Source organism: Serinus canaria, chromosome 12, assembly GCF_022539315.1.
Source record: "Serinus canaria isolate serCan28SL12 chromosome 12, serCan2020, whole genome shotgun sequence".
NCBI lineage: Eukaryota > Metazoa > Chordata > Aves > Passeriformes > Fringillidae > Serinus > Serinus canaria.
The window spans coordinates 15577110-15601933 of NC_066326.1; the positions used below are offsets into that span (position 1 = coordinate 15577110).

The 24824-nt window shown below is 61.1% G+C and overlaps 2 protein-coding genes across 4 annotated transcripts in view; both read right to left on the reverse strand.

The window, feature by feature from the left end:
• Positions 1–170: 170 nt before the first annotated feature.
• On the reverse strand, positions 171–3072 carry TMEM115 (transmembrane protein 115). The gene is made up of 2 exons (XM_009091237.4): positions 2042–3072; positions 171–1355 (listed from the first exon to the last, which is right to left on the reverse strand). Exons 1-2 carry the CDS (start codon positions 2893–2895, stop codon positions 1151–1153), a joined length of 1059 nt encoding a protein of 352 aa, XP_009089485.2. The 5' UTR covers positions 2896–3072; the 3' UTR covers positions 171–1150.
• Positions 3073–4996: 1924 nt separating this feature from the next.
• Positions 4997–24824, reverse strand: part of CACNA2D2 (calcium voltage-gated channel auxiliary subunit alpha2delta 2) — a 211223-nt gene continuing 191395 nt past the window's right edge. The window contains exons 9-38 of one of the 3 annotated variants that reach the window (XM_050979402.1): positions 23637–23687; positions 23379–23478; positions 22497–22655; positions 21911–22018; positions 21160–21238; positions 20931–20980; positions 20016–20105; positions 19623–19691; positions 19107–19181; positions 18552–18626; positions 18315–18386; positions 17973–18044; positions 17737–17798; positions 16156–16232; positions 12587–12647; positions 10177–10274; positions 9903–9993; positions 9709–9771; positions 9504–9607; positions 9317–9415; positions 9131–9225; positions 8842–8889; positions 8110–8181; positions 7819–7971; positions 7649–7701; positions 7488–7543; positions 7280–7403; positions 6619–6728; positions 6326–6414; positions 4997–5725 (exon numbers count right to left, since the gene is read on the reverse strand). In XM_050979402.1, coding sequence (XP_050835359.1) covers positions 5597–5725; positions 6326–6414; positions 6619–6728; positions 7280–7403; positions 7488–7543; positions 7649–7701; positions 7819–7971; positions 8110–8181; positions 8842–8889; positions 9131–9225; positions 9317–9415; positions 9504–9607; positions 9709–9771; positions 9903–9993; positions 10177–10274; positions 12587–12647; positions 16156–16232; positions 17737–17798; positions 17973–18044; positions 18315–18386; positions 18552–18626; positions 19107–19181; positions 19623–19691; positions 20016–20105; positions 20931–20980; positions 21160–21238; positions 21911–22018; positions 22497–22655; positions 23379–23478; positions 23637–23687 — 2584 coding nt within the window. In that variant the 3' untranslated portion in view covers positions 4997–5596. Of the gene's footprint in view, positions 5726–6325; positions 6415–6618; positions 6729–7279; positions 7404–7487; positions 7544–7648; positions 7702–7818; positions 7972–8109; positions 8182–8841; positions 8890–9130; positions 9226–9316; positions 9416–9503; positions 9608–9708; positions 9772–9902; positions 9994–10176; positions 14974–16155; positions 16233–17736; positions 17799–17972; positions 18045–18314; positions 18387–18551; positions 18627–19106; positions 19182–19622; positions 19692–20015; positions 20106–20930; positions 20981–21159; positions 21239–21910; positions 22019–22496; positions 22656–23378; positions 23479–23636; positions 23688–24824 lie in introns of those variants that run through there. The other 2 variants (XR_007778670.1, XR_007778671.1) reach the window with 2 other exon arrangements.

Sequence of the window (24824 nt, forward strand, 5' to 3'; positions counted from 1 at the left end):
AGCCCTCCTTACTTCTTGGGTGGGATGACTTTTGGGGTGCAGGCAGACATCTCTCCCTGCTGGGAGCACCTGGGAAGAAACCACCTCCCCAGCCTCCTGACAAGAGCCCCCAGGGGCTGCTCTGGGCCGGGTCCCCCACCCTGCCCATGCTCTGCTGCAGGAGCCAGCGCTTTCAAAGAACTCTTTATTGATACCCAAAGGTCTGTGTTCTTCCCATTTGACAAAACCTTCTCGTGTGGTCCTTTTAAAAAAATAATCATGACACTGCTGATCCGCATCCAGGGCTGGGAATTGCCCACTGGATCAGGAGCTGTGGAGGCTGTCACAGGGAGCATCCTCTCCATCCAGGAAAAAAACTCCGTCAACAAAGAGGGAGGGAAAAGAAAGGGGGAGCCCATATTCTACCTGCAGGAAAGAAAACCTGCTGCCAGAGGAAGCAGCTAGAGTCCCACTGTAAAATTAATTCCAGCTTCTAGTGTAATCTGGCAAACGGATTAGCAGGGGAGCAGCCAAGGGCAGCAGCTCCTCGCAGGGGGAGGGGGCAGGAGAGGGAGGAGAGAATCCCCACCATGAAAACCTGGAGCTGGCAGTGCTGGAGCACCACCATGAGGGGCTGGGTGGCCTCTTCCTGCCCAGGGTCCTGTCCCCTCCTACCCAACAAACTTCTCACCGGCCCTGGCAAGCTCCTGCTGGAGCAGGGGGAGGCCATGAGAAAGACATTCGGAAGAGAAACCCACTAGCCTTCCCATTGCCTCAGTTAGGGACAAAACTACCTTCAGAAAGGAGAAAATAAGTGTTGAGTGCTCTGGCCAAGCCCTGGCACAGAGGAGAAGCTGACTTCGATCCCACGAGGGCCAGCACAGCGGCTTGGGGTAGGGATCAGCCCCGTGTTCCTCTCCCAGAACAGCCCCCGCTGCCTGCACCGACTCCACGGCCTGCCCCGGCTGAGGGAGAGGCTCCAGGAATCCCTATCCTCACGGTGGAAGCAGTGTCACTGTCCCGGGTGCCAGGTGCTGGCCGTGAGCAGCAGCGAAGCGTTGGAATGAGGTATCCCCCTGCCTGTGCCGCGGGAGGAGTCCCCGCCCCCGGCCGTGCGGGACGCGAGGGGGATTAGCAGCTCTCCCACGGAGACAGGGCGGGAAGGGCCCGGTCACAGCTGGCCCGGGGCGTCCTGGAAGCTGATGAGATTGGACTCCTGGCCAGGGCTCTTCCCGGCCGTGCCGGGCTCGGGCAGCAGCGGGCTGTCGGCCTTTGCTGCTGCTGCCGCCTCCTCATCATCATCCTCCATGCTGGGCCAGGCTGATTGGTCCTCCACGCGCTTCAGCCGCTCGTTCAAAGCCTTCAGGGCCAGCTGCCTGCAGGACAAGGGCACGTGGGCAGGTTAACCCCGGGTCAGCGGCTGTGCCCCGTGGGCCACTGTGCAAGTCAGTCCCTGGCTTCCTCCCAGCAGGAAAGGGTGGGTTCAGCAGTGCTGGGGAAGACCTGGAGCGCCTGGGACTGCTCCACAAAAATCCACTCCGGCTCCCAGACTACTCACACGGAGTTTTCATGCTACGTGGTGCAACTGGAGGCAGTCAGCATAAGGGCAGCTCCGGAAATGGGGAATAAAGGCATAAAGCAGGGCAGGGAAAAGGGAGTGCCAGCACCTGTCCAAACCCTCCTGCCAGGATTCGGGAAGGCCAGTGCTGGCTGTGTGGGGCTGACTCACTACCCTCCCCTGGCCTTCCAACTGGTGGAAGACTGCCACGAGTAGGGGCTGTCACTGTCCCAGGCTGTCCTCCTTTCTTCTGCAGGGACCCCAACCTTGTCTGCCCGTTTCCCAGGATCTCTGCTGCTTTTCCATTGCTGCTCCACATTTGGAAGAGCAAGATAATGTCCCACCAGCTCCCTGAAATGCTCCTCACCACCTCCATGGCAGACCACATGAAGAAAGGTCCTCCTGAGCCCCTGCACCTAAATCTCCCCCCTCCTCCTTAGCTGGATTTTAAACTGTACCCTGGCTGTCCCTAAACACAATCCCCCTGGGCAGGGCAGGAGGTACCTTCTCCTCTCGGCGTCCTGGGGGTCCGTCCCCGGCAGGCTGATGGTGATGGAGGACGGGGCACCCACGTCGTAGCGCTTGACGGTCTTGCGGCACACCCGCACCTTCACCAGCACGCTGTGCACCAGGTTGGCCACCAGACCCACCACGGGCTGCAGGATCTCGGGGAAGAAAGTGGCGAAGGCGAAGTGGTCGCTCATGTCTCCGCGGCCTCTACTGTGCCGCTGGTAGAAGCGGAGATAGACCCAGCTGGAGAGGAGCCCGAAGCCGTACGAGGCCAGTACATTGCTCTCGACGAGGGCAGCGAGCCGCAGCAGAGACAGTAGAAGGAGCAGGAGCATGGGGACAGCCTTCATTCTGACCTGAGGCACCTTCAGTACGGTGCTGTCCCCCATCGTCTGCTTGAGGGCCACCAAGACCCCCCCGAGAAAGCCCAGGCCGCCGTGGATGCGGACGGCGAACAGATAGTGGAGGCGGAAGGAGGCCACATAGGTGAGGAAGTAGGCGAGGGCCGCCAGGAGCCCCACGGAGATGTTCACCACGGCGAAGAAGACGAGGAGCTCCAGCGCGCCCCAGAGCGGCTCCAGCAGCCGCCCGGCCGTGCCCAGCGTGGCCAGGCTGGCCGCCAGCCCCCAGGCGCGCTCCTCCACCAGCCCGTGCGTCAACAGCGTCCACACCCAGAAGTTGGGGGGCAGGAGGTAGCCGGGCGTCACCCCCAGCCCGTAGGCCGTGTCCAGCCCGAAGGAGAGCAGGTACAGCAGCACCACGGCGGCGCTCAGCGACTTCACCACCACGCTGGTGCCGGCCAGCGCCGCCAGGAAGTGCTGCCGGGCCACCGGCAGGTACCGCCGCATCTTCGGCCCCGCGGGCGGGACGGGGCGGCCCCGCGGGGGCTGCCCGGCCCCACCCGCCCGCCTCCCCGCGCCGGGCCCCGCGCGGCCCCCGGCCGGCCCCGGCCCCGGTCTCTCCCTCCGCGGCCGCCTCGGGCCAGGCCGCGCTCAGACCCTTTGCTGGGCCAGGCCGGGCGCGGACAAACAGGGCCGCTGCGCATGCGCGGAACGGGGGCGCCGGGGCGGGACTGCCGTGTGGGCGGGGACAAGGCGCCGCGGGGCACGCCGGGACTTGTAGTCCGGCCACGTTGGCAGCGCGGGTCGACACGGGACACCCGACCGGGGGACACGGGGGAACACGGACGCGGAGGGGAGACAGGGACACGAAACGGGAGGACATGGGACAAACGAGCCACACGGACGTCGGGGAGAGGGATGGCAGAAGACGGTTACGGGGCTTGAAGGACACAGTCATGGGGGTGCGTACAGGGCGAGCAGAAACCCCGGGAAATGGGGGTATGGACACGGGCGGACGGGACACGGAGGGCAATAGGGGACATTGACCCCCTGCAGCGGCGGGACATGGCTGCGGGCACACGGGCATGGAGTGGGACGTGGGAAGGGTGACACGGTCCTGCGGGGACACGGGAAGATGGGGGGCTGAGTCCCCGCTGTGCCCCAGCCCCTCTGTGCAGCGTGCGGACTCTGTGAGCCCGCGGCTCTGCGCTGTCCCTGTCCCGTGTCCCTGCCCCCCGAGTGCAGCAGGGCTGAGGGCAGTGTCCCATCTGGCGGGAGCCCCCCGATATCCTGTGCCCCCCCCGTGCTGTGCCCCCCCAGCCGTGCCCACGGCCCCGGGCAATGACGCAGCCACCGCCTGTGAAGTGAAAATATGAACATTATTTAATAACTGAGTCTCTGTAATAAACCATTTGAAAATATTTTACAAGGAGTCACACGCACAATATCTTACAAATCGTCTTTTTGTTTTGTTTTTTTTTTTTTTTTTAGTTTTCCAACTCTTCTGTACAAAAAAAAAAAAAAAAAGAAAGAAAGAACCCAAAGAAATTAAAAATAAATTAAAGAAAATCAATTAAAAACCCAATGCCTTTGAATGAGCAGAGAGAAGCTTTCGGGTGGGGACAGGGCAGGAGGTGACCCCGGTGGGACGGGGGGCCCGGGGCCACGGTGCCGCCCGTTTGTCTCATTGGTTTTTAACTTAAAATAGACTATATATGTATATATTTATAGGTATGTATAGTGGTGGTTTTCTGGCAGAGCACCTAACTAGACTACAGAAGTACACACACTCCCGGTAACACAGAGCCATCTGTTCAAACACGGTTCCCAGAGACAGTAACCAAACACACACTGAAAAAGCTACAAGCAGAATGACCATTAATTAACCCCAGCACTAATTAGCTCCTGGCGCCCTCCCCAGCCCCCCCGGGGTGGCCGTGCCTAGGGGGCTCCCCTGGACCCGGTTGATGGGGTGGCTCTGAGCGGGGTGCCCCGGGGGGTGAGGGCTGCCCAGGGACCCCCGGCACTGCCGGGAGCAGCGGGGGGGGGGGGGGGGGGGGGGGGGTGTGGCACCCCGGGTGTCACAGCCGTCACCCTGCTCCGGGTCCCTCCAGCCCCCGGCACTCTCCGGGCTGGGTTTGTGGGGTGCAGCGGGGTCTGCGGGGTGCCAGGGCAGAGCAGCCGCGCTGTCCCCTCCTCGGCACCCGGTGGATCGACTGGGGGATGACACCCCCGGAGAGAGCCCCGGCCCCTCGGGCACGGCCCTTCTGGGCACATGTGGCACCTCCCGCTCCGCGGGGCACTCGAGGACGTGCGGCACGTCCCGGCACGGCGTGACCCCCTGGGGACACGGGGCATGTCCCCCGGGCCGAGCAGCACGGCCCCGGCCAGGCCAGCGCGCTTTCTTTGGCAGGGCAGGGGGGCTGGGCAGGGCTGGAGGGGGGCAGGGCTGAGCGGGCAGGATTCACAGTGATCTGCAGAACGGAAAAGAAACAAAATGCTTTTTTTCCCTCCCTCCTTTTCACGCCAGTATCTGTGCCCAAGGACGGCTGACCCCAGCGGAGGGGCCGGGGCTCCATCGTGCCGCAGGCAAAGGCCACTGTCCCTGTCCCTGTCCCTGCCAGCCCCAGCCCGCAGGGATGAGCCCGCAGGGATTGCAGCTGCCCCACACGCCCTGGGGCCGGTACCGCCAGAACAAATGATACTGACCCGCACAGTCAAGTCCTTTCTTTCTTTTTTCTTTTTTTTTTTCCTTCCCCCCCCCCACCGTTTTTTTTTTTCCCTTTTTTTTTTCTTTTTGTTTTTTTCGTTTGTTTTCCCATGTGTCCTCGTTGCTGACAATAAACCCCGCCGGTCTCCAGGTGAAAATGTTGGAAACTCGATGTAGAAAGATCTGCTTTAAAATTTTCAGGCTAAAAAAATAGGCGAGGTGGATGGGGGGGGTCGCGGGCGGAGGACACCGACGCCACTTTTCCAAGTCCGAGGGGCCGGGAGGGCGCGACGCCGGGGCCCCGTGCCGGTCCCCGCTCTGCCGGGAGCCCCTGCCCGCACCCCGGCTCTTCTTTGGCTGCGGCCGGCGGGGAGAGCAGGGCGGCACCGGGGGGTCCCCGAGGCGGCGGAGGGGGCGTCGCTCCCGCTCCACCGGGCCGGGGAGGGGCATGGAGATGGAAGTTGAAAGAAAAGAGAGCTGGCGGGGGCGGCCGGGGGGCTAAAGGCAGGCGGCCGGGGGCAGTGGGTGCCGGCTGGTGCTGGAGTAGAGGAGCAGCAGCTGCAGCGAGAGCAGGACCCCCAGGGAGGGGGAGAAGGAAGCCCCTCGGCCGCAGTCTGAGGTATCTTCCTGGGTGGGTGAAGAGAGAGGGGCCATGGGGCACCCCCAGCAGTGCCTCGGCACTCCTGGGGCACCCACTGCCCTGGCAGGGGCATCTGCCAGCTCCCTGAAGTCCTGAGAGCCTCCAGCCCCACAGCACAGCCCCGGGGCCAGCCCTGCTGCTGCTCTCCCCGGGACCCCCGCGGCTCTGCGCTTTCCCCCAGGAGGGCACTCCATGGCACTGCTCTCCTAGGGACCCCTCAGAGCTGTGACCTCTGCAGGGAATACCGCGGGGCCCCTGAGCCCTCCTCCCTTTCCTCCCTGGGCTCCAAACCCCCACCAGAGGGGTCCCCTCACCCTTCTGGGTGATCCCCTCATGGCCCTGTCCCCCTTGGGGGACACCCATGGCTCTGTTCCCCCCAGGGGAGGCACTCACCTTTCCATTTCCCCCTCAGCTCTGCTCCTCTGGGATCCCCCCATGGCTCCATTCCCTGCTCAAGGGAACCCACTGCCCAAACCTCCCCAGTGGGGCACCCCCAGGGGGACCCCTCATGGCTCTGCCCCCCTGCCCAGGGGATACCCCCCCTCCCCAGGCCAGCCCAGCCCTGCTCCCTCCCCTGCCCCACGTACTGTTGCATTGTAGTCGAAGCAGATGTGGGGGCCTTTCCGGTAGCGGGGCCTGTCCACCAGCTCGCACTGGTTGGGGTCCCTCGGGGGGGCTTGGCAGGTCAAGGAAACCACCAGGAACAGGGCAGTGGTGGCTTGTAGGGCACCCCCTGCCCCTTTGGCCACGGGCCAGCTCCCTCCACCCCCAGCAAACTCCACAGGTCCTTGCCCTGCTGCCTTTCCCAGAGATCCCACGTGCCCCCCCAGCTCACTGCCACCACATCCCTGTGGGATGCAGCTGAGCCACCAAAGGATACCTCTTACCTCTGCCTGCAGCAGCTTGACAGACTCACACTGGCTGCAGAGGGGCTTGTCAGCCACCACGAAGAGCAGGTTGGTGTTGGCCAGTCTCTGTGCATGGAAGAGCCTGGGGGTGCAAAGGCAGAGGGACTCCCCTTACCCTGTGCCCCAGTCCCCCCAGCCGCCAGTGCCAGCCCTGCTGAACTCTGCAGCATCTCCCCAGACCCAATTTCATCACTGTCCCTGTCCTCCTCCCCATCCCTATCCCCAGCTTCATCCCCATCCCTGACCTCATGCCTGTCTGCATTCCCATCCTCATTCCCAGCCTTGTCCCTATCCCCATTCCCTGCCCTGGCCTCCATCCCCATCCTTATCTCCACCTTCCTCTCCATCCCCATGCTGAGGGGCTGCCCAGGGACTCAGCACTGATGGCCTTGATGGCCTTCCAGGGCTTGGTTCCACGCAAAGGATCCCTGGGGACCCTCTGCCATCACCCCCAGCCCACGGGGACACCACTGTTCCTCTCTGTTCCCCCCCCACTCCGGGTATCACAGTCCCCCTTAATGCTGCACAGCATCTCCTACTGCCCCCACACAGGTGCTGCACGGGCACCTTGGCACAGGCAGCCTCAGGGGTGTCCCCAGCCCTGCCAGGGCGGGACAGTGGGGACAGACCCACCTGGAGCAGTTGCCGCAGTCGATGATGGCGTTGTAGGTGGCGTTGACGGTGCTGAAGTAGTACTGGGTCTGCTTCATGATGCAGCTCGTCTCCCTGGCCTCCATGCCGTCTCCCACCACCTCCTCTGTGCCAGCACAGCGCTGTGGGCCAAAGGCCACCAACCCCCCCAGCCCTGCCCACTCCCGGCTCAAAGCTCCCCAGCACTGACCCGTCTGGAACCAGCTGCTGTAGGTGAGGCTGTACAGGAACTGCTGGAACAGGGACCTGGGGAAGCAAAGCGTGGCCACGTCAGGTGTCCCAGCCCCAAGGACACCCCAGTGTCACTCCCCAGTGGGAATGGCCCCAGGGAGGGGACACGGCAGGACTCACCAGGCTGCAGCCGAGGTCCACCAGGCGAGGCTCAGGAGGTCGGCCACAGTGGGCTGTGGGTAAAGAGGAGACAGTGAGCCAGCAGGTGCCTATGGGGGGCACTGGGGACACACTTGTGGGTCCCTGAGCTCCTAGACCAGCTGGAATGCAGCATCCCCGTGGGTGCTCACCACGAAGACGCCGCGGGGCGCCGCGCCCGTGTTGCTGGGGGCCTCGGGGGCACAGACAGACTGGAAGTCATAGGACTCCTTGCGGGCGTAGAAGGAGTTGTTGTAGAGGGCAGACATCAGGTTGGCATCCACTTCACTGAAGAACTTGCCCACCTGAAATGGGGACACCAAATCTGCACCCAAATGCCATCTTGGCACGGACTCCCCTGGAGGGGACTCGGGTGGGGCTGTGTCACAGCCACGAGCTCCTGGCTGGCATCCCTGCCCAGGAGAGCTGCGGGCACTGCTCACCTGGTACCAATGGTCCTCCTGGTTGGACAGCACCAGGAAGCCCCCATCATCGATGAGGACACAGATGAGGTCCTGGGGAAGGAGGGCAGTGTCATCCAGCCCTGGCCGTGCCCAGGGCAAGGCAGGACCAGCAGGGGAGGGTGGCAGGCTGTCAGGCAGGGGGGCAGCATGGTGTCCCAAGCCTCAGATGCATTTCAGTGCCAGGAGCACTCATGCTGGGTGCAGGGAGCAGGAGACACCACCCACCCTGGGGGTTTAACAGCCCTCTCAGGGGGTCTACGGTCCACGGGTCAACCCCCAGGCCTTCATCCCTGAGAGGTGGGCTGGGTCTGGCTGAGCTTGGGAAGCAGCAGGGCACAGGGTGGGCGTAGAGGGTGATCTTGTCCCCCAGTAAGTTGCAGCTGTTTCAGTTGCTGAAGATTGGAGGTGGGCCTGATCTTAACAGGCCACACCTGTAATCAATAAGAACTAGTGCTATATAAGAGTAAGGAAAGAGGAGTGAGAGGAGTCAGATTACTGTGAGGACGTAGAGAAGTCAGTGTGTAGAGGAGCTGCCTGTGAGCAACATTAAGAAGGTATGAAGCTCTGATAATATGAAATCCTCGTACTATGATGATGATAGAACTTGAGTTATCTAAGACAACAGGTGGGTGCATAGGCTGGGTAAGCAGGGGACAGGGACCTCTCCCAGCCATTCCATAGACTGGGCCTCCACCCCTGCTCACCACCCACCTTGTTGTTGGCCTCACAGTCCATCTCACAGCTGCTTGAGGGGTCACACTGTCAAACAAAAGCAGGGCAGAGAAACAGGTTAGCAGGACGGTCATCCCTCCAGAGCGATCCTCCCAGCCAGAAGGGGACATGCAGGGTGGTGTCCCCAGAGGCTGGGGACAGGAACCCTGAGGAACAAACCCATTCCAACCACAAGCAGCGAGTCCCAGCAGTGCCCCCCAGCAAGCAGAGCTCCCTCCCTGCCCTGTCTCCACTGCTGTTCCCTGGCTGTGCCAGCCCCAGGACGTACCCGGCGGGTGCCCAGCTGGTCTCGGTCTGTCCGGTTGCTCGCCAGCACTTTGAACTTCTCAGCCCAGGCCTCCAGGTCCAGCTTCACCCCCACCACTGGGGCAGTGGGGATACAGGGTGAGCTGTAGCCTGGAGGGGTTGCAGGGAACCCCCAACCTGCCACCAGGGCACCCAGCTCCCTGCCTACCTGCGGGCTTCAGAGTCTTGCCCCCGATGCTGAGCTCCACGGCGGTGCTCACCAGGATCCCGATGGTGTTGTTCTCCAGGTCCAGCCCCCGGTAGCCAGCTGTGGAAGGCAGGGGTGACATCAGGGGACACACGGAGCCAGCAGCAGCAGCCTGGGTCACACCCTGTCATCCTGAGCTGGCACCCACCATCTCGGTAGGGTGGCTTGAAGATGTAGCCTTTGTTGTCCAGACTCCTCCGGTAGAAGCTGGCGTTGAAAGGCTCCGGTTCCTCCTCCCAGTCATCTGCGGCCCTGGCAGGGAGAAGCCACAGCCATGACTGTCACTCCATCTCTGGTCCCACCAGAGATTGCCCAGCAGGAGCAGACATGTCACTGTGCAGGGCAGCACTCACTTGTTAGGGAAGACACGGGTGATGCCCCCGTCGGTGGCTGCGAAGACAGCCAAGAGGCTGTACCTGCAAGGAGAGGGGCCAGGTACACCAACCATCAGCAGGGTTTTGCTCTGCCCCTGCCTCCAGAGCCCATTCCAACCCACATCTGTCCCAAGACAGTGCTGCCCACCCTGGGCCATCTCCCCTCCACCTACGTGTTGAGGTCCTGGTCCTTCCAGACTTGGTCCACCAGCTGCTGTGTGATACCCGTGTCCAGGATTAGGTTGTGCAGGAGGAAGTTGTCACCTTGGAGAGGAGGAGTAGGTGAAAGCTGACCTCATGAGGGCCACCCATGTCCCCAGCTCTGTCCCAGCACCCACTCTGCAGCAGCTCCCAGGACCCCAACCCCAGCACAGTTTATCCCCTGCTCCATCTCCCCCTGAATCCCCATCCACCCCTGACCCCCCAGCAGCCCCCCCAGCTACTTACACTGCTTGGAGTCTGGGGTCACCTTTTCCATGAGGGCAATAAAGTTTTCCAGGAATTCGGTGTTGTTATCCGACAGGTCGAGGTCTTTGCAATACTCTCTGGGGTTTGGGGGACAAGGTTTGTGGTTCGTGGGGATGGAAAAGGTAAGGTCAGTTCTGCCCCGGGGACGGCACGGCCGGCGCTGGCTGTGCTGCCAGCACCCAGGCTTGACAGGGACACAAAGGTGGTGACATGCCACCTCTCCTGGGAGTGTCACCCCGTCAGGGGAACTGGCTGTGGGCATCTCTGCAGACTGCTCGGTACCCAGCCCCTGCTGCCTGCAGTGCCACCAGAGAAGTGTCCCACCAGTCACTGGGTCTGTCACTGGCACTGAGGTGCTGCCACCTCTGCCAGGGCAAGCTTTGATGGATCCTGGTTTGCCCAGAATGGGACAACCATGAGTCCATCTCTCCCCGTACTGCTGGGGCTACTGGTGGGACTGGGTGCCTCTGACACCGTACTTACCTGTGGGGCTATGCCCACCCTGCCCTGCCCCTGTGGCACCCCAGGGATTGGGCTCCACTGTGGGTGGCAGCAGGGATTTGCCTCAGGATTCTCCACAGCTGCACTGGCAGCACCAGACAGACACACAAGGCCATACCCGTGCCCTTTGCACAGGTGGTTGGGCGCTGGCTGAGCCCCAGCTGGTGAAGAAGGGTGCTTGCTACACGGGCATCACTGGCCCTGAGACACTCCTGGTACAGGCAGTATGGTGGGTGCCATGTCCCTGCTTCAGTTTGGGACACCCTGAGCACAGATTCTCAGCCCCACAGATGCCAGGGACAGCTGTAACCTGTTGGTCACCACAAGACTCTGACTGGGTGGCACAGGTTAGTGCCACCCCAGTGTGCCAAGAGCCTCCCACCTCAGCAGTGTGGCTGTTAACAGTGCCAGGGTGCTCAGGGCTCCCCCACTCACAACCCCTCCGCCAAGCTCCTGACTGCCAAAACTGTAATTCAGAGGACAAAGGGAGCAAAGGCTGGCAGGGAGCATGCCCACAGGGCAGCTGAAAAAGGTGAGGCACCCTGCCCAGCTCGGCCCGGCCCCTCAACCCCTGTTCGGGGAGGAACAGCCACCTAAATACCTCCACCGACACGCACAGATACAGGTACTCACACACCCACGGGGGACAGGGATATACGGTTTCTGAAAATTTCCAGAGGCCCATGGGCGCGGCAGCGCCGGCAGCCGATCATACAGTCGCCCTGGGCACCCACAGCCCCTCCCTGCCCCTGCCCACGCCGGGCAGCGCCCACCGCACCGAGGGCGCTCAAGGAGTCGCTCTGGGGATACCGAAGGGCTCGCCCTGACTTCCACACCCGCTGCTCTCTCCAGCGTCTGCAGAGCCCCACACCGGACACGGAGGCCGGCACTGCAGCCGGAGCAGCACCGTGGGCGCAGCCCCGCTCCTGGGGCCTTGGGCATCCCCTCCCTATCCATCCCCTCGGTGTGCTTACAGCCACTTTTCAATAACTGTGTTCCTGTTTCTCATTCACACTTTGCTTTGGATCCCGTGTGTCCTGGACTTCACTCCCAGTGCCCAGCAGAGGGCCTGGGGACTCAGCTCCCCAGAACGGCAGCGCTGCCCAGTGACTGCACATTCCGGGCTGCTTCACCCAGAGCTGGTATGAGTGACTGCTGCTGTGGGCCGGGAGGGTGGGGTGTACCCGCAGGTGGCTGGGCTGGACCTCAACCCACTGCAATCCCCAAAAGCTGCACTGCAAAACGTCCCCTAACAGGACTTTTAGCTGCTATAACGACCTATGAGCAGATAGTGATTAGCTGATGATGTTAATTAGGGCTGGTCAGAGATTGCACTGTAGTGGCGAGAAGGGCGGGGTGCTGGCGGAGCCATGGGGCTCCCCAAACAGCCCATTGAAGGATGGCCCTTCATCCCTGCTAGGTGACAAGACTGGGCGGCATGGCCCAGGGGAGGGGACACATCTCTCCGTCAGGGGGCCGCTACGCTCTCCTCATGTCCCCAAACCCCCTGGGCATCCCAAATTTGGGCCGAAACCTCCCCCTCCTTCTCCCCCCCACCCCGCAGCCAGCACGACTGTATGATGCGGCCGGCGGCCCCTCGCTCGGCAGGATTTTCAGAAACTATACCTATATATGCACGCGCAGAGGTCGGGCTGCACCGGGTGCATATATATATGTATAGATATATACTGTGCTGGATGCAACCGGGTGGCGCGGCGGGGCCGGGGTCCCGGCGGCAGCCCCGCGGCCGAGCGGGCACACGACACACACAGCCACAGGGCACGGGGAGCGGGGACAAGGCACGATGAGGCGAGGATGGGGGCGATGGTGGGGTCGGCAGCAGGGCCGGGGCGGATGCACACCTCGGCAAGCGCACACGCAAAGCTACCTGGGAGCAATGAACACATGTCCCTCCGACTCAAAGCTGTTGGGCAGCAGGTATTCAAAATCTGCAACAGAAAGGGAAGGTTATCCGGCGGGGAGCGGGGACGGGGGCGCCGGGGCCAGGAGGGAGAGAGACGGACAGAGAGAGAGAGAGAGAGAGGGGGGGGGGAGGGAACAAAAAAAAAAATAGAAAAAAAGAAAAAGGCATTTGCTGCTCTTGGTAACAAGAGAGGAAGGAAAAGGCCGTTCTGCTGTTGCTGGCACCGCACGGGAAGGAAGGTTAAGCCAAATCAGGAGAGGTTTGCCCATCTCGGCTCGAATTTGCTCGGTGGCGGGCTGAAGGCGCGCGGTGCGTACGCGCGGCCGGTACGCAGGGACACACAGACACACACACATATATATATGTGCGCACATGTATATATATATATATGCATGTTCGGGAGGGCGGGGGGACGTCTCTCTCTCGGGGGAGGGGTGGTGGGCGAGGGCAGGGAACCACATGCTGCGCTCCTGGCCGGAGGAGGATCACCAGAACACTCGGTTGTCGGGAGAAAAAAAAAAATAAAGGGAGTTTTCAGGCATCAACATGGCCAGAGGGGAACCTTGCCGAGGACAGTCCAACCAGAGGCTCCCGCCCTGCTGCAGGGCCGTGCAATGCGCTGACGGGCTCCACTGACGGGCTCCGCTGCCGGGCACCGGTGCCCCCTCCCTCCCCGGGGCGGTGGTACCCCCATGGGACGGGGATCCGCGCTCGCCCGCCAGCGCGCTCTGCTTTAACACGGGGTGCAGCCCAGTAGCTTTGGGGTGTCTCTGGGATTGCCCCCGGCAGAAGAGACAGAGGATGCAGGGCTCAGCTCGCGGGGACGAGCTGGGTTAGGGGGTGCATGGAGGGGTGCTATGGGACACCCCTGGGACAACATCTCCGCCACGAGGGGCACCGCCACCCCTTTGCCCTCCCGCCAGCTCCTGGTGCATTGCACGGCACAGCCAGAGGTTGGACTGTTGCTCTCTGAGGGCTGGAGGCAGGGTCTGGGTACAAGCCGATGAGAGGAAGAAGAGGAGGAGAAGGAGGAGTACAAACACTCGTACTTGGTCCATCAGCATTGCCATCACAGGGGCGCTGGGAGGAGGCAACTCAAGGCTGATTGAACAGGGCTGAGGGTGTCACTTCCACCTCCCCACTGTCCTGCTCGCCTGGCCCTGGCCCCCATGGCACCTCCTGTGCTGCAGTGCCCTCCCCAAGCTGTTTCCCTGCCTGTGCCAGGGAGGGGGTGCTGCCAGGCTGCTGATGGGTGCCGTGTGCTGGGGGCTGTGTGGGATGGAGAGTGGTGGCAGGTCCCGTGGGCACCGTGTGTGCTGGGTGTCCCCTGGCCCACTGTGGAGCTGTGTGGGAGCTGTGGGTCAGGAGGCCCCTCTGGCATTGAGGGAATTGGGCCAAATCCTGTGTCCCATGGGTGGTGTCCTGCTCCACTGCAGGGGGAGACCGACTGTGGCACCTCGGCCTGCCTCGGTGGGACTTTGGGCTCAAACTTGGCTGCTCCCAGGGGCACAGACGGCACCAGGACACTGTACCTTCAGTGGTACAGGACACTGTACCATGCCATGCTGGTCCCCAGAGCAGGGGGGATGGCCACCGAGCAGCTGTGGGGGCAGGCAGTGTAGCACCCCTGGGCTCAGCCATCCCACGTGCCCCTGGGGCCAGGCTCACCGTCACCTGTGCAGCTGGGAGGCACTGCCCCAGCTGGTCCCATCCCATCTCTGCAGAGCATTTCTGCTTGCAGGCTTTCCCCAGAAAGCCTGTCCCGGAGGCTGATGGATTGGGCCCCCACCTGTCCTCCATCCCTGCCACCTTTGGGCACCCACCCCACAGCCCCCTGTCCCTGCACAGCCCTATCCCTTTCAGGTTGAGTTGTCTTGGGGAGGAGGAAGCAAAGGAGCCAGGAGAAGGGGAGAAGGAATTGGAGGAGACGAGCGGGAGAAGAGGAGCAAGAAGGGGCAGCGTTGGGGAGGAAGAGCAGGGCATCCAACTAGCTACAAAATCCTCGTGGGTCAAAAGGGCAGTTTCATACAAGATCGGCTCTTGAACGATATCGAACCAGGTTTGGGAGTGATGCGCAGGGAGGGAGTGGGATTTTCGTGACAAAGCTCTCATGAACAGAACAAGACATGTTGCTTTCAAATAAAGGGGGAACTGGAGGAGAGGAGGAGGAAGAGGAGTAGGAGAAGGGAGGAAGGGCGAGTTGGTGGCGGTTTGCAGGTTCGGCGTGGCAAACGGGCAGGGAGATGGGCAAGCAGGGGGCTGGGGGGGACTGGACACGGGGCAGGGGACGGGGTGGTGAAGGTGAGTGGTCTGAGACTGAAAATACTTGCCCTTCATTTTGATGTTTGGTACTGTGTGAATCCACCATAGAGAGAAAGCAAGAAAAACAACAAACAAAAAACAACAAACAAAAAAAAAAGGGGTTGGGTGGAAAGGGGGAAGGGGGGCACAAACAATATTTTATTCAATCGACGTTTGAATAAAAATATTGTGTACTATAATCATACCAAAAGGAAACCTCTTGCAAAAAACGACATGAAGAAAAGAAAACATAAGAAAAACCCAGTAACAAAAGGAAAATAAAAGGCCACGGTGAAATAAGAACAAAAAAAAAAAAATGCAAAGATATAACTAGAGAAATATATAGATATATATTCAATACTCCAAAGGAAAATGAGAATCAGTAGCAAACAGTTGCAACAGTCTTGATATCAAAATGTCCTCACTGAGTCAGGGGGCATGCACGGCACGGTGGGCAGAGCTGGGGAGGACGGGGGGATCCCCCCTCCCGGGGACAGGGACAGCCTGGCCTTGTCCCCACAGGGACACAGGGCTCCTGCCCATGGATGGATGGGGTGGCAGGGGCTGGATCTGGAGTGGGGCTGGGGTCGGGCCACCAGGCCGGCCAAGGGGGAGAAACGGGGGGAACCGGAGGGGAGAGGGGAAGGGTCCAGTTCTCCCATGGGGGAGAGGGCCCCTGGGAGCAGCGTGGACCTGAGGTGGGGAAAAGGCTCGAGGGTCAGGGGAAAGAGAAAGAGAGAGAAAGGGGGGCCAGGCTAACACACAGGTACACAGATTAATTCCAAACAAAAATTGAAACCAACCGAAACCAAACTCATAAAAAGAATAAATGGCTTAAACTGAAACCAAAGTATCGTAATAAACCAAAGGAAATTAAAGAGATCCATGCAAACTTCCCCAGGCTCACAAATGATCCGGCTGCCACAGCGCCATCCCTCGTCCCCGGGAGGCCAACAGGCAGCACCTCCCTGCCTGCGCCTGCCTGCAGCCTCAGGGCTGCTTACGGACCAAACCCCGGCCCCCGGGGCACCCCAGGCAGGCAGCTCGCTTTCCCTCTGAGTGCTCACCTCTACTCACGCCTCTCTTAGCTTTAGTTTTTATTTTGCCTCTCACAGTGATCCCTATGACCTTTCCCAAGCCTTTGGTTTGTGTTTCTCCCCCTGACAGCCACGGACTGGCGTGGGGTGAGGGAGAGTGTGAGAGGGCAGCAGGGAGAGCCAGGGGCTACTTACACTTCACTTGCAGGATCTGGTCGCTGAGGTTGGCCTGGATGTAGTAGGTACTGTAGGGAGGCAGAACCAGCCCCAGGCTGTGGAGAGGGAGAGCAGACACTTGGTGTAAGGCTTTATACCCACCCAGAATCCTTGGCCAGCTCCCAATTCCTGCCAGGCACCTGCTGGCAGCAGCCTGACCCAGGCGATGGCAGGCAGCAGCCCCACTGGCCTCCTGCACAGCCTGCTGCATCCTTCTCTCCAGGAACTGCTGCCAGCGCTATCCTGAGGCATCCAGAGTCATCCCCAGAGCACCCAGGGTCTCCAGAGTCCTCCCCAGAGCACCCAGGGTCATCCTGGGGTATCCAGAGTCATGCCCAGAGCACCCAGGGCTGTGCTGGGGGCACACATGGGCACAGAAGTTGGCACATCTGCCTAGCCAGGGATGAGATGGGCAGGATGTGCCAGCCCAGGAACCAAGGGAGATGCATGTGGAAGAGGAACATGACATCCCTGTGAGGAAGGCACTAAGAGACACAGCCCATGAAAGGAGGGACAAAACTTTCCCAGACTGGAGAAACCAATGACAACCATTATACAGGCACCAGAAGCCAGATATGTCAGGAACAAGAGTGATCTGCCAGCCAGGAATCTGGCATGCAGGGTGTGGGACAGGGTGGGAAAGAAGATAGCAGGAGTTGGTGCTGGGGCTGCTTACCCCACAGGACACGCTGCCAGAGGGAACTGGACTCCCTGGTGCCAGCTGCAGTGGCCCTTGCCCTTTGGTGACAGTGTTTGTGCCAGGTATTTTCAGGAATAAGTGAGCAAGGACCACATTCCTGACTCTCATTGGATGTAACACCTGCAACAGAACCACTGGGATCTGGGCTTCCTCCCTAAAGCAGCCCTTCAGATAACCCTGTCTGCACTGGCACCAGGGGCACAGCCTGGGCATTGCAGCCAGCACAGCAGAGCTGCTGGCACCCAAACCACAGTGTCAGGAAAAGGGTGGTGGCTTTTTTCTGTTCAGTGTTGGTGGCACCCTGTTCTCATGGCACTGCAGGGAAACCCGGGGGCTCACAAGGCTCCTCCCAGGATGAAGGCGGTGTGAGCTGAGAAATGACAATGTCTGGGTGTTTCTTACACTTCTGCTGGTCCAAACTGGTGCAAACTGGGTGATAAATGCAGAACTTTGCTCTCCTCTGGCTTTAAAGACACTGCCTGTGCTTCAGGGTGGACACATGTCACTGTCACCCACCCTAGAGCAGGCAGGGACCTGCATGAGCCCCTGGCTGGGCAGACAGGGGGTGGCAGAGGTGTCACTTGTCTGGCCCCTTGCATGCCAGCCCTGCAGCCTGTCTGGAGTCCTGGGGGCTGTGTTGGAGCTCTACAGTGCCTAAGACTGTTAGGCAGCCCTTTCAGGAGTGCCCTCCAGCACATCACTGCCTGTGTGCAATAGTGTGGCAGTGCATTTGCAACCTCACAGCCCATGGGACACATCCCTGGTGGCCTTGGGGAGCTGCAGGCACAAGCCCCAAGGCCTGTGCTGGTGTGGATCCAGGCAGGGCAGGGCAGTCTGGGTGCACTGGCTGTGACACTCACCTGTAGTTGGTGCTTTTGATGGGAGCCCATGTGTAGGTCCGGAACACCTCGTCGATGTATTGCTGTGGGCCAGAGGCAGCCAGTCAGGCCTGGGCACTGCCAGGACTCTGCTGGCACAGTGCCACAGGGCCCTGGCTCCCAGCCCAGTGCCAGACACAGCCCCTCATCCCCACTGCTGGTTCTGGGTGCTCAGCACAGCGACAGTTCCAGCTGTGACCCCCTTCCCCTTCAGTTACCTCGTCCAGGGACTTGATGAGGGTCTTGATGAACCTCTGCCCATCATTCCCATCAATCATGCTTCTCCGGATCTGTGGGACACAGAGGAGGCAACTGAGGGCCACAGAGCCCGGCCACGCACCTGTGGGCACCCATGGGCTGCAGGGTGAGCAGCCTGGGGAGGTTCATTGCACCCAGGGGACAGTGACCCAGCTCCTGTCCCCACTGTGGCTCCATGGGAGCTGTACCAGGACCCTGAGGATGAGACTCTCTGCAGGGCAGGTTGGAGTGGCTGAGTGCCCTTTGCAACTGCAGATGAGGGGGGCAGCCTGTGCCCCAGAAGCTGCCCCTGGTCTGCTCACCTCCTCCTTGTTTTCATCCTCCAGCTCAGCATCCAGGAAGTCCAGTGTCACTGGCTCACGGAAATTGATGATCTGCAGGAAGAAAGGGAGAGCCAGGGAAGGGCTCAGGGCTCCTGCAACCACTGCTGAGTCCAGACTAACTCCTCACAAACCCCACAATTAAGTCCTAAGGACCCTGGAAAGCCCCCAGGGCCTGGCTAATCCGCACGGCTGCTGCCCCTTTGGGCCCCTGCTCACCTGGGGCTGCAGGTTGGGGTGCAGCAGGACGTAGCCGTTCAGGTCGATGGCGAAGACGTAGCCATTGGCCCCCAGCTGCAGGAGGACAGGAGAAGGGGTGAGGCTGACCAGGTGGCTCTGTTGCATGACACACTGTGCTGGTGTCATCACCCTCACCTCTGCAGGCAGAGCGCGCCCCACATCATTCCCAGGGCTCAGCCCACTCTATCCATTTATTTCTATTCTCAGGACAATGCAATCTGCCACTCACTCCTGGGGTGAGAGTTTGGCTCTGGATTTTCCCCACTGCTCCTTTCCCCAGGCCTGTAGCGTTTATTCCCTGCTGACCCTACCAGGGTTTTGGCTCTGCACCGAGTCCCAGAGCATCACACAGCTTTGATCCTTGCTCTCCTGCCTGTCCCAGTCCCTGCCTGCACCCACGGCTCCTACTAGGTGCCAGTGCTGCTGGAGGTGCTCTGGAGTGCTGGGGCACAGCTGGGGGCTCCCATCAGAGGGATTCCCCACCAGGATCAGGCAGTGCAGGTCAGGGGCAGAGGGGAAGGGGCCCCCACGCACGTTGTAACGCGGCGTCAGCCTCTTGATGTCATTGAGAGCCACATCGATCCCCATCACGCCCAGGATGAGCTGGTTCTGGAAGGAAATGCAGGATGGAGGTGAGAGGGACCAGGGCTGTCCCCTGCCACCACACCCCCTGCTGTTCCCAGTCCAGGGACAGGGAATCAGCAGGACCGATCTCTTCTCCTTCTGGGGACGTGTGGGTCAGATTTGGGTACTGAAGGGGCACAGGGTGGGATGTACCAGCCCCCCAGGAGTCCCCATGGGACACTGCACCCCCCAGGGACTCACAGCTGTCAGCTGTCCCAGCTGAACTATGAGAATTAGCCAAGGTAATTTTGGGTCCCAGGGATGGCAGTCACCCCTGGTGTCACTGCAGGGAGGTGGTGCAGAGCAGGCGGCACCCCAGGCATGGCAGTGTCCCCCCTGCAGTCACAAACACATCACCAGGGCACCTTCCCCACCCCACAGAGGCCCCACACCAGGGCTCCCAGTGCGGGGGCAGCAGTCTCCTACCTTCCTGTCACTGCTGTCCTCCGTCAGGTTGAACACTGGCAGCGTTCCTGTCACCACCAGGCCCAGCCCCTGCAGAAGCACAGAATGATGTCCCATGGCCCTCACTGCCTCAGGACCCAGGGCTGGGGGTGGGCAGCAGAGGGGGTTACTCCCCTGACAGGGGAGATGGGGCATGTCCTGTGCAGGACCCTGGGGCTGGTGTCCCCATCCACTTGCACCCTGGAGTTCTGTGGGACCCCAGGGTCAGTGTCCCCAGCTGCACCCTGGGGCTGGAGTCCCCACCCACATCCCCATGTATGGACCCAGGGGTGGGGACCCCAGCCTGCACCTGGGGCTGTATGGGACCCTGGGGCTGGGGTTCCTCCCTGCACCCCAGGGCTGGAGGGCCCTTACCAGGGCATCCTGGTAGACATTGGTCCACTGGACCTGCTTGGCTCGGTTCCCAGCCAGGACCATGGGTCTGCCCAGCACATCCAGGTACTCCTGTAGGGACACAGGACACGGGAAAGGACAACATGGGAACTAGATGTCTCCTTGCTCCAGCCTGGTCCCTAAGCACACCCTTGTCCCTATGCACACCCCACAATGTTAATGGAGTGAGGCTGAGCTTGGGGAGGGGGCTTGGCAGCCACCAAACCTGGGGGCACTGGCTCCAGCTGGGACCCCTACAGGCCCATTAAGATGCAAACAAGGTGCTGCTCACCATTGGCCATGCACAGGCAGGGCAGGGGCTCCCCAGGCAGCACCAGCCAGAGCCCCCCAGCCATTCCTGGGCCTAGGATTGCTCCATCATGCCTGCATCATATCACTACTGTTTCCCTGGCTGCCATCTTCTCCTGGGGCAGGTTTCCCTTTGCCAAGGAAAATCTCTGGGCGGGGAGGGAGCCCCTGTGCCACAATGCCAGCCCTGCCCTGCCCTCATCACCTGCCCTCAAGGCACCTCGCGCACATCCCATAAAGAAAAGGGGCAGAAAAGAGGCACTGAGAGGAGGTGTGGGGCAGACACAAGCAGCTCTGCCAGGCTTGGCCCTGCCCACGCTCACTCCCTGCCCGCACTCAGCTCTGCTCTGTGCTGATTAACGCCTGATGTTTCATAATTAGTCACTCAAAAGGCAGCAGGTCCGTGGGGAGCTGCAGAAGATGAATTACTGAATAGTGCAGGGCCTGGCTGAGGGCTCAGCTCGGCTCCCCAGTTTGCTGCCACACTCACTGCCAGCCCGTGGGCTCTCCCCAGTGGGGCTGGGGCTGCCTGAATTCCCCCAGGCAGGGCAGCCCAGGGGGCTCTGCCTGCCTGGCTCTCGGCTGTACCTGCGTGTTAATGCGGATGGCGCCGATGGAGGGGATTTCGAAGTAGTAACCTTGGAAAAGAAAGAGAAAGGCAGCTAAGATCCAGCTGTCCAGCAGTCTGTCTGTCCTGCTGCCCCTTCCTCCAGGGCTGCAGCCAGGGCTTTGCTGGTAGGGCACCCACTGGAGCCGAGGGGTGAGCCCAGCACCCTGCAGCCCCCGTGCCCACTGCAGGGGTGCCAGCCCCGCTCACCTTTGTTGGCACAGGCCATCCACTGCAGCGGGGTCACGTCGTAGTTGTGCTGCCCCACGGAGAAGGTGAAGACCCGCACCTGTGGCAGAGCCTGCACTGAGGGCCATCCACTAGGCACCCCTGTTTTCAACACTCAGTGCTCCTAGCCAATGACAACCTCCCCAGGGACAGCGTGGCATCGCCTGCCACGGCCCACAGAGTGAGTGAAAGTGGGCAGAAGACTCATGCAAGTGCTGGCTGTGCTGGCAGCAAGGGAGTCCCTGTCTCCTTGCCTGGCCACAGCCAGTCCTGCCCTCCAGCATCACCCTGTTGGCTCAAGTCACCCACCTCAGTGGTCCTTGCTCTGGGGCATCACTGGTCCCAGAGGGGTCTCTGAGGGTGATACATGGGCCAGAACACCCCCACCCCACAAGTTTCCAGGCACTGAGCAGCAACTGGGGCCTTCCTGCTGGTTCATCTGCCTGCCAGCAGCCCTGTCCCCATGCCTGTCCCTCAGGGCCAGCACTCAGGGAGCCCACCAGTCCCATTCCCTCCCCAGCATCCTATGGTGTGCCTGGTCCCACACCTCCTTCACAAGCTGGGAGCCAGCTACAAACCCATGAGCAGGGCAGTGGCTCCATGCAGGAGCAGGCTGTTGGGGAGGGAGGATGGCAAGGAGGCAAATGGAGCAGAAGCAGCAATGGAGCTGGAGCAGCCGTCTCCCTCCGTGGTGAGCAGCCCCAGCCCAGCACCCAGACCCAGGGCCTCTCACCGTCTTATTGGGCCAGTTGTATTTCTCAAAGACGTCCTGCACTCGGTCCTCGCCGCCGTCCGTGAACATCATTATCATCTTGTTGCAGTTGGCACGTGTGATGTTGGACTGTGGGGCAGACACAGCACCTGAGGCCACACCTGGAGCCAGCAGTGCTGGGCACAGGGCTGGATGCAGCCAGGAGGGCTGGCCCCAACCCACCTCTTTTCCCAGCCCATTTCTCTGGGGCGAGGTTGACCAGGCTGAATGGGCAGGAGGGACACTGCCACCTGAGGAATGATGTTGTGGCTAATGCCACTCGGCACTAGTAGCACCATTCATCTTTATCTTGCCTCTGGCATGGTGTCTGGTTGGGCCTGGCCCCTCCACCCAGCCCTGCTGACTTTTAATAACCCAGAGGGGAGCAGCACCAGCAAAACCTTGTCTACAGCATGCCTGGAGGTGGGATGTCTCCCCCAGCATGGAGAAGGAGCACAAGGAGTCCTCAGCACAGGGCAGCAGCCAGGCACTCGGAGCTGTCCCACCTGTCCCCAGCACCCTCAGCTGTCCCACCTGTCCCCCAGCCCCGGCCCAGCCCCCAGCTCACGTTCTGCAGCTGGTCGAAGGCGTACTCAAAGCCAGCCTTGTAGTCTGTTGTGCCCTTGGCCACCATGCCCTGCACGTCCTCCTTGAACACCTTCTTGTTGCGGATGTTGGCCTGCACCAGGTGCTTGAAGCACGACACTGGCTTTGCCTTCTCATTGAACTGCGGGGTGAGATGGAGGGGAGTGGGTCACAGAAAGGGGACAGGGCAGACCCCAGCAGGCACAAGCCACTGATCACACTCAGCTCTCACGGGCAGCAGGTGACCCAGACGTGTCCCACATCCCAGGGAGGGCTGAGGCAGTTTGCCTTGGGACAAATCCAGCACTGAGCTGTGGCATAGGTGCTGGCAGTGGGTGCTCGTCTGCACCCCCATTTCTGCAGGAGCCCCGGCTTGTGCAAGCAGCCGTGCTGTGCTGCTCTGTGCCGGCATCGGGAGCAGGTGCTGCCTCTCACTTGCGGCTTCATTTAGCGGCAATGGGGCCCATTCATTAGGGGAGCGGCCATCCAGCGAACAGAGCCAGGCCAGACACGTTAATTAGTGCCGCTGCTGGTGGCCAGACAGGGGCGGGGCAGCCAGTGACACGCAGATGCGGGGGCATGGCCACTGCTGCGTGAGGCCAGGAGCTGGTGACACAGTAGTGGGGTGTCAGTGGCTGGTGATGGACGGAAGGTGGCTGGCTGGGATAATGCAGGAACATCTCTGCCAAATTCCCTGAGCAGCCATCTCCTTGCTTACATGCAGGTGGGTGGTTAAGAAGACAAAAAATGGCATGTCTGTCTGCAGAGCCCTTAGCCAGATGTGCGTGGGGGAAGAGGGTTCCTGTGCAGGAGAGCTGGGAGGTGCCTGGGGACACAGCCCTTCCTCTTGCCCCATGGCACTCACCGAGGCCACATTGACATAGTCATCATCTGAGAGGGTGTCCAGCATCTCATAGACCGAGGTCTTCATCAGCTTGAGGGTGAGGCCGCTCACACTGCCACTCCTGCAGGAGACAGGGGGGCTGGGGGCTTGGCAGCGAGGGAGCACAGGGCTGTGCCACCCCCACAGCTTCCCTGCAGCCACTGGTGGGACAGTGGCACCTTGGCAGGCTGTGTCACCAGCCTGGCCTAGGCCCAGCCATGGTCCCCAGCATGTACTCACACATCCACAATGATGACCATGTCCTTTGGGGAGGAGGCACCTTGGATGTACCTGTGGGGTACAGAGCGGGGTCAGCAGGGTCGACTAATTTCAGGGGCACCCTGACTCTGCTGGGCACAGCCCAAGAGCGAAGCCCTGCCAGGGCACAGGCACTGGGGAGCTGTGCTGGGAGCCCCGGGCAGCCAGGGCTGTGGTGACCCCATGGCAAGGAGCAGGGACGAGGTGGCTGTGGGCAGGTGGCAGGGAGGACGTGGCTCCTGTGGCACAGCACAGCACAGCAGACAGCCAGCGACTGCTGCTCCACACTGTGTCAGGCTAATGAGCTCTAAATGCTAAACTCTTCCATCATCGCGGGCCCTTTCCTGCGTGCTGATTATGCTGACACACACATCCATATTAAGATGCTATTTACCCCCCTGGTAGCTTCAAAGGCCAGGCTGATTAGGTTATTTTTAGCTACAAGGAGGAAAAATAATAACACTTCGTAAATCTTCCCCACTGAAAACAATTAGGGAAGCCTTCCTCACCCCTTGAAACAACTGGTCCTGCTCCCAGCCCTGCTGTGCCATTCTGTGTGGGAGGGGCTGGCACAGTGCTTAGCACCCATCCTACCCCAGACACAGCCCCACCTCACCGTGCCACTGCAGAAACCCTCATCCTGCCCTGGCTGAAGGCCAAGGGAACCTCATTATTGGCTTGATCAGGATCGGGCCTCGTGTGAATTAATTAGTGTGTTATTAGTATCAATTACTCACCACTACTGGGGAGGACTGGGGAAGGGGCAGGCTCCGATTGTTAATCCCAGGGCCTGATGTTCCCTAATTACAAGTGATTACCCAGGTGGGATGCAGGATGCTGGCACATGGGGCCCTCCTGACATGGGTGCAGCATCCCCCAGCAGCTTCCTCTAGTGCTGGGGTGCAGGACAGGCAACTGCCCAGCGGCTCCTCCCTGCAGGTGTGAGAGGGGGCTCTTGGAGCCTGCCCTGCTCCCGGGGCGGGGCTGCTGGTGCAGCACAGAGCCCGACTTAGATGCTGCCCGTAATGGGCTGTGGCAGCACATCCATCTCGGGCTGCCCGGCTCAGATGAATACCCTGGGCTCGGCAGGAGACGGCTGTGGCTAATGGGGCCATTCATCAGGAGAGGGGAAGGCGGCGAGTGGCGCCCCTGGCTGCGGCCAGGGTCGTG

Bases quoted from the DNA above. Each gene is read 5' to 3' on its own strand.
- TMEM115 (XM_009091237.4), bottom strand. From the start codon at position 2,895: ATGCGGCGGTACCTGCCGGTGGCCCGGCAGCACTTCCTGGCGGCGCTG. The intron at 1,356-2,041 runs GTACCTCCTGCC...CTTGTCCTGCAG, and splicing joins CAGGACGCCGAGAGGAGAAG to GCAGCTGGCCCTGAAGGCTT.